Below are 8,650 nucleotides of genomic sequence, written 5' to 3' on the forward strand. Positions count from 1 at the left end.
GTCGGGTCTCCGGACCCGGGGAAGACATGCTGTCGGGCCTCGGGACCCGGGGCAGAAGCTGTCGGTCTCCGGGACCAGGGGCAGAACGCTGTCGGTCTCCGGACCGGGGAGAACGCTGTCGGGTCTCCTGGGACCCGGAAGAACGCTGCGGGTCTCCGCGGACCCAGGGAAGAACGCTGTCGGGTCTCCGGGACCAGGGGCAGAGGCGCTGGTTCGGGTCTCCGGGACCGGGAAGAACGCTGTCGGGGTCTCCGGGACCAGGGGCCAGAACGCTGGTCTCGCACAGCGTCCTGCTATGCCGTGAACTACTACAAAGAACTGCTACAAACTACTAATTTTTTCTATTTTACATACCATACTACAACTTTTTATACTTTTTGACACTGACTTTTTAATACTTTTGTCATACTTTGACACAATATACTACAACTTTTTCATACTTTTGTCATACTTTGACATAATATACTACGACTTTTTCATACTTTTGTCATACTTTGACATAATATACTACGACTTTTTCATACTTTTCTCATACTTTGACATACTGTACTACGACTTTTTCATACTTTTCTACTTTACATCATTCTACTGTAAAATCATATACAGTCATTTTACTGTGAAACCTACAGGAAATAACTGGAGATTTCAGATATTATTTATCAAATCGCAAAGTTTTATGTTAAAAAGTAACGTAACTTTTACTCTTAAGTCGCGTACATTTTAAACGAGTTACTTTTACCTGGGTACATTTTCCTACCTGTAATCTTAATTAAGTAAAAGTGAATCTGAAGTAATAGTACTTAAGGAGAATATTTCTGTACTCTTTCCACCTCTGATCAATCACCTGTACACCCTTCCCCGCCAAAATAAAAGCCCGGCTGTGTGTCTGTGCAGCAGCTGGAGCCGGCCGGTGGGGGGGGCTCCGGGGTCTTCTCCCACGCCACGCCGGCTTATTTATCTTCCCAGGATGCACCTGGCCGCGGGCCTCCGCCCAGCTGGACGACAACGCCGCTGACTGATATCAATGGGAGAGGATTTGGAGTTTCATCGCTGGTCGCCTAGCAACCACGGCTGGCGCCGTGGTGCAGGAGCTCGCTGGGTGGAGATGATGTCGCTTCTGGGACGTCCAAAGCCGGAGAAAATCGCCTCGTCACTCTTTAAATATTTGTAAAACCCACAGACGGTACGTGAAACATGAGCAACGGCTTGATTTATGTTGGGATAATTGATATGAGGAGATATGGAGATACATGGTTTCAGCCCAGGGGTGATGTGCAGGGTGCAATGCATTCTGGGTGATGGAAATCAGAGATAGTGCTACATGGATAGATGGATGGACGGACGGACGGACGGACACAGACAGAAGACAGACACGTACAGACAGACACGTACAGACAGAAGACAGACACGCACAGACAGAAGACAGACACGCACAGACAGACACGCACAGACAGACAACCGCACGACGCACAGCAAACACACCAGACACCAAGACAGGACACAAAACAAGACAGACACGCACCGACAGACACGTACAGACAGAAGACAGACACGCACAGACAGAAGACGGCAACGCACAGACAGACACGTACAGACAGAAGACAGACACGCACAGACAGAAGACAGACACGCACAGACAGACACGCACACACAGAAGACAGACAGAAGACAGACACGCACAGACAAAAAGACGGCAACGCACAGACAGAAGACAGACACGCACAGACAGACACGTACAGACAGAAGACAGACACGGAACAGCCCACACGCACAGAAGAAAAGGAACAAGCAAGACAGACAGTACAGACAGAAGACAGACACGCACACACAAAAGACACGTACAGACAGAAGACAGACACGTACAGACAGCAACGCACAGACAGAAGACAGACACGCACAGACAGACACACAAACACAGAAACGACAGACAGACAGACAGACAGACACCCGCACCAGGACAGACACGCATACAGACAGGAGAGCAGACACGCACAGACAGGACACGTACAGACAGACGACAGACCGCAGACAAACAAGACACGTAACAGAACAGCAGAAGACAGACACGTACAGACAGAAGACAGACACGTACAGACAGCAACGCACAGACAGAAGACAGACACGCACAGACAGACACAAACACAGACAGACACGTACAGACAGAAGACAGACACGCACAGACAGACACGCACAGACAGACACGTACAGAACAGACAGAAGACAGACACGCACAGACAGAAGACAGACACGCACAGACAGACACGTACAGACAGCAAGACAGGGACAGCACAGACAAGCAAACGCAAGACAGAGACAGACACGACAGACAGCACGCACAGACAGAAGACAGGACAAGCACAGACCGAGACAGACACGCACAGACCGAAGACAGCACCGCGACAGACGACAGAAGACAGAAATGCACAGACAGAAGACAGACGCGCAGGAAGAAGAAACAGAGCGCACAGCAGACACTGCAGACAGAAGACAGACACAAAACCCAGCAGACGCACAGACAGACACAGACACGCAAGACAGAAGACAGACACGCACGACAGAGACAGGACACGCACCAGACAGAAGACAGACACGCACAGACCGAACACAACCACAGACAGACACATACAGACAGAGACAGACACGCACAGCAGAAGACAGACAGCCACAGGCAGAAGACAGACACAAAGACAGACACGCACAGACAGAAGACAGACGACAGGACAGAGAGCAACAACAAGTAGAGACCGACAGAAAGAAGCACGACAAGCACAGACAGAAGACAGACACGCAAAGACAGACACGTACAGACCAGAAGACAGACACAACACAGACACAGACGACAGAACAGAAGGACAGACACGCACGACAGAAGACAGACACGCACAGACAGAAGACAGACCCAACCACAGACGACACAACACAGAAAGACACGACAGACCAGAAGACAGACACGCACAGACAGAAGACAGACACGCACAGGCAGGGGAAAAGAGACAGACACGCACAGGCAGAAGACAGACACAAAGACAGACAGAAGACAGACACGCACAGACAGACACGTACAGAAGACAGACACGACAGACAGAAGACCAGGACACGCACAGGACACGTACGACAGAAGACAGACAAACAGAGCACGCACAGAAGCAAGAGACACGCACAGACCGACACAAACAGAGACAGACAGCGACAGACAGAAGACGACAGACCAAACACAGACAGCGCACAGAGAAGACAGCACGAAGGCAGAGACAGACACAAAGACAGACACGCACAGACAGAAGACAGACACGCACAGACAGAAGACAGACACAAAGACAGACAGAAGACAGACACGCACAGACAGACACGTACAGACAGAAGACAGACACGCACAGACAGAAGACAGACACGCACAGACAGACACGTACAGACAGAAGACAGACAAACACAGAGACACGCACAGACAGAAGACAGACACGCACAGACAGACACAAACACAGACAGACACATACAGACAGAAGACAGACACAAACACAGACAGACGCACAGACAGAAGACAGACACGCACAGACAGAAGACAGACACGCACAGACAGACACAACCACAGACAGACACGTACAGACAGAAGACAGACACGCACAGGCAGAAGACAGACACGCACAGGCAGAAGACAGACACAAAGACAGACACGCACAGACAGAAGACAGACACGCACAGACAGAAGACAGACACAAAGACAGACACAAAGACAGACACGCACAGACAGAGACAGCACGACAGACAGAAGAACAGAAGCAGACACGACACACAGACGAAGACACGACAGCAGACAGAAGACAGACACGCACAGAGACAGACAAGTACAAAGAAGAGCAGACAAATACAGAGACAGCACAGCACAGAGAAAAACGCACAGACAGACACAAACACAGACAGACACATACAGACAGAAGACAGACACAAACACAGACAGACGCACAGACAGAAGACAGACACGCACAGACAGAAGACAGACACGCACAGACAGACACCAACCACAGACCAGACAGACAGACAGAAGACGACACGCACAGGCAGAGACAGACACGCACAGGCAGAAGACAGACACAAGACAGATCACGCACAGAAAGAAGAGCACGCACATGCAGAAAGACAGACACAAAGACAGAACAAAGACGACAGCACGACAGAGAAGACCCGCAAGACAGAAGGACAGACACGCACAGACAGACACGTAAGACAGAAGACAGCACAAAGACAGACACGCACAGACAGAAGACAGACACGCACAGACAGACACGTACAGACAGAAGACAGACACAAACACAGACAGACGCACAGACAGAAAGAAAGACAGACAACAACACAGACAGACGTACAGACAGAGGACAGACACGCACAGCGAAGAAGCACCACGCAGAGACAGCACAGAAGACACGCACGACAGAAGACAGACGCACGACAGAAGACTAGCACGAACAGACAGACCAGACAGACAGAGACAGCACACACAGACAGAGCACAGACAGAAGACAGACACGCACAGACAGAAGAAGACAACCACAGACAGGACAGTACAGAAAGAAGACAGACAGCCAGAAAGAAGAGAAGACAGCACGCAAGAACAGAAGGAGACAGACAAAAACACAGAAGACCGCACAACCGAAGACGACACAAAACAGACAGACACGCACAGACAGAAGACAGAAACGCACAGACAGAAGACAGACACAAACACAGACAGACACGCACAGACAGAAGACAGACACGCACAGAAAGACACGCAGACTTTTCAGACATTTTTTCAATGTTTTTGTCACTTTTCAGACATTTTTGTCAATTTTTTTCCAATGTTTTTGGTCACTTTTCAGACATTTTTGTCACTTTGTTTTCAATGTTTTTGTCACTTTTCCAGGCAAAGAGCGTTGTGTGGAATCAATCGTGTTATTTGGGGGTAATCGTGAAGAACACTGATCTAGGAAAACGGGTCAATTTGACCCGTGGACAACATGAGGGTTAACCATTGAAAAGATGAATCGGATGACTCTTCGGGGAAAATAATGATCCTAATTTTTCATTTTCCCTCCCTGAGCGGCTCTCAGCTCTTTTAGGAAAATTATTACACGAGTCTCTTTGGGGGACAGGAGGTGGGGGGGGGGGGGGGGGTGAAACAGACCACTTGACATCTCCTCCACTTCTTCCATTAAAATTAAAAAAATATTCCATTCTCCCAGGAATGATTTGGAATTTAAAGTCCTCTATAATTGGGCCTATATTTCTGCGGCCTGCCGCCGCTGTGCTTATCAGCGAGGGGGTGAGAACTAAGACCACATAGGGGAAACCCAAATAACGCTTTTTTTTTTAAAAAGCTGGGAGACTTAAGTAGAAAATTGGCTTAGCATGCAGATAGCAAAGTCAACAAAGGGAACATGTATCCCAGCTCGGAGTGATTGAAGTCGCCGTCTCTCTGAATAACAAAGTGTTTGATTTCCACCACGGCTCTTACATAAACTGCTAACTTGATTTCACACCCCGGATCTGAGGGTGACAACAAACACTTTCATTAGCGGAAGATGATGCAGGGAAGTGGGGGGTGGGGGGTTGGGGGGGGGGGAGAGAGGTGATAGACGGAAACAAATCCCCTGCAAGCTCCAGACAGCCTAAATATGCAGCCAGCAAAGCAAAATATAATAATTTCTAAACCCCTACTTTTCATATCTTATTATTTTTCTCCTCATTTTCCAGCTTGGGATTGTGAATATTTTTGCATAGCTTAAAGACAGAGTGCTATCTCGCCAAAAACCGTGTGTGTGTGTGTGTGTGTGTGTGTGTGTGTGTGTGTGTGTGTGTGTGTGTGTGTGTGGTGTGTGTGTATGTGTGTGTGTGTGTGGGGTCATCATTAGACCTTTTGTGGGTAAGATTTGGACCGGACGATGTACTGTCTCTGCCGTCCTGGCTTGTCTCTGCCGTATAGCTTTTCCGTGCTCCATGGAGTTTTTTGCCCTCAACGTCGCCTTCCAGGCAACTAACCCTAAACTTGCCCATCGCTGCCCTGCCTGGAAGGCGACATTTGGGGCAAAAAACACCAATCCTTAACCCTAAAACCCTAAACATTAACCCTAAAACCCCAAACCTTACTATTTTTACATAGCTTAAAGACAGAGTGCTATCTCGCCAAAAACTCCTGTGGTTCATTTGCATTGTGGAGGGTTTGCAAGGGGGGGGAGGGGGGTTCTCGGGGGGGGGTTGTGTGTGCCATAATTAGGCCTTTGTGGTAGAGATTTGGACCGGACGGTGTACCTGCCGTCGTGGCTTGTATCTGCCGTGTATCTAGCCTTATAGCTCGCTAGCTAGCGTAAGCTAAAGTGAACTAACGTGGCGGTTAACCATTTTCAGACAGCTAAGTTAATGCTAACATGTCTTTCAGTTCACATTATCACCAAAATTGTCTGGTTATTGTAACATATTTACATTGTTTTACCGTCTTTTCGGGTGTAAGTTTCCTAGCGCTTACCGGAGCTGTATGTTGTCGACGTCGTGCGGCCTTCTGTCCATAACTGGCGGAAGAATCAGCCTCGCTTTGGTTTGACCCAACGTTGGTTTAAATCAACCCGACCTAAGACCCAGCAGCCTTAACCCAACATTTGGGTTATTAAAATAACCCGGCGTTTTTTAGTGTGTAGCTTTTCAACGCTCAATGGTGTTTTTTTGCCCTCAACGTTGCCTTCCAGGCAGCTAACCACACACACACACACACACACACACACACACACACACACACACACACACACACGCACACACACACTCTTCGAGACACCAACGCACAACCTCCAGGTTCTGACGTAGGCCACAGCCTGAGTGGACCACATCCAGCCTGAGTGGCACCTAATGGGCCTTTGAACCGCGAGATTATCTCCACCCTCTGAGTAGTTGTTTTTACGCTGATAGAAGAGAAGAAAGGGGGGGAAGAAGGGAATGAAAAACTGCCAAACAAAAGAAAAGAAAAGAAAAGAAAAGAAACCCCTTTCACTTGATCCTGCAAGATCCCCAGAACCGATAACCGGCGCACCAATCAAGGCTCTCCACCTTTCTCTACAAACCCCAGAAACGAGCGCACCCTCTGCGCTCCGTTTGGACTTTATTGGTCAGCAACTAATCAAAGCAGAAGAGGGGATTAGAAATGAAGCTTAGCCCGCTGGACCAGACACTGGGGGGGAGTGGGGGTGGGGGTCTCCTTATCAGGACTCGGCTGCTGGGTGCAGCTCCGCTACAGGACAGGCTGCTTTCACTGTCGGGGGGGGAAGAACAAAGGCGCACCGGCACAGCTATAATGCCCCGGCTCTGGGGGGACACAGAGATCTGGGGAAGACGCCTTCATGTATTCATTAGGATGAGCAGTGAGATCATACATGCCTCCACCCCCCCCCCCCCCCCCCCCCCCCCCCCCCCCCCCCCCCCCCCCCACCCCCCAACCCCCCCCGCCTCCATCCTTTCTTCAGTTCTTCTTTTCATCCGTCAATCTGGCCTCCATTAAACGGGGTTAATTTCGTGCCCCTAACCTGTTCTCTGTGATTGTGTAGGTTGTGAGGATGTGTGTGTGTGTGTGTGTGTGTGTGTGTGTGTGTGTGTGTGTTGAATATATACACACACACACATAAATATAAAAATGTCACTTTACCTCAAATACTAAATGTGTGTTTGACGTCAAGGTGTGTGTGTGTGTGTGTGTGTGGGGTATATGCATGTGTGTGTTGTACGTGTGTGTATCTCACACATACACAAAAGTACACTAAAGCAGCTGGTTTCATACACAACTTATAATATCAAATGCGTTTTTACACAAATCCTAAACGTAACGTTTAGGAACGTTTTGTTGCCTAAACTTAACTGTTGGATGAATACCACTTTTTGCCGATACGACCGACATGTTACGGTGCTCCGTACCCAGCTCACAGTCACCTTTTCTGGGCTAAATTTAACCGGAAATAGGATGTGAACTGCGGGGGGGGGGGGGGGGGGGGGGGGGGGGGGGGAGGGCTGGGGGCGAACTCAGCCCCCTTAAACAAACATGGGCTCCCTGAAAACGTGATTTGTGTAAATCATTTTGGGGGTGGAAAAGTTTACTCAACCTAAATACAGCTATCATTATGTAAGATATATCACACAAACAAACAACACACCACACACACACACACACACACCACCAAACACACACACACACACCCCACGCCTTTCCCCATTGCATGTCTTTAGTGTTTGACAGTATTATAAACAAAGGAGATGAAGAGTCTCAAAATATAAATGCTCTCGTGACGGCCATGATTGTTATCTACTGCCTACACCGAACACCAACGTTACGTTCTTTTATCTTCCTTTCTTTCTCTCTATCTCTCTCTCTTCTCATATCTCTCTCTCTCTCTCTCTCTCTCTCTCTCTCGACCATGACCCCCCCCCCAGAGGTGTCATGGCCGACACTCCTAGTTTTAGACTGGAGCTGCTGAAAGAATCGGAAACGAGTCATTATTTTCTCCTGAATGTCCTCCTCGTGTTGTCGTCCCGGGTTAAAAAAACAGACAAAAGTTTGTCATTTTTGTCCCTTTTTCAGACTTTTTTTGTAGTTTTCACTAACACCACCTTACTGGTTTTACTACTTTTTGGAATTCATGGT

General features: G+C 48.7%; 1 protein-coding gene across 1 annotated transcript in view; it reads right to left on the reverse strand.

Moving 5' to 3' along the window:
• Positions 1 to 8,650, reverse strand: part of LOC116689875 (basic proline-rich protein-like) — a 39,750-nt gene that overhangs the window by 13,127 nt on the left and 17,973 nt on the right. Inside the window, exon 2 of the mRNA XM_032516527.1 lies at positions 16 to 290. Coding sequence (XP_032372418.1) covers positions 16 to 290 — 275 coding nt within the window. The remainder of the gene's footprint in view (positions 1 to 15; positions 291 to 8,650) is intronic.

The sequence above is a fragment of the Etheostoma spectabile genome, chromosome 5 (genome assembly GCF_008692095.1).
Source record: "Etheostoma spectabile isolate EspeVRDwgs_2016 chromosome 5, UIUC_Espe_1.0, whole genome shotgun sequence".
NCBI lineage: Eukaryota > Metazoa > Chordata > Actinopteri > Perciformes > Percidae > Etheostoma > Etheostoma spectabile.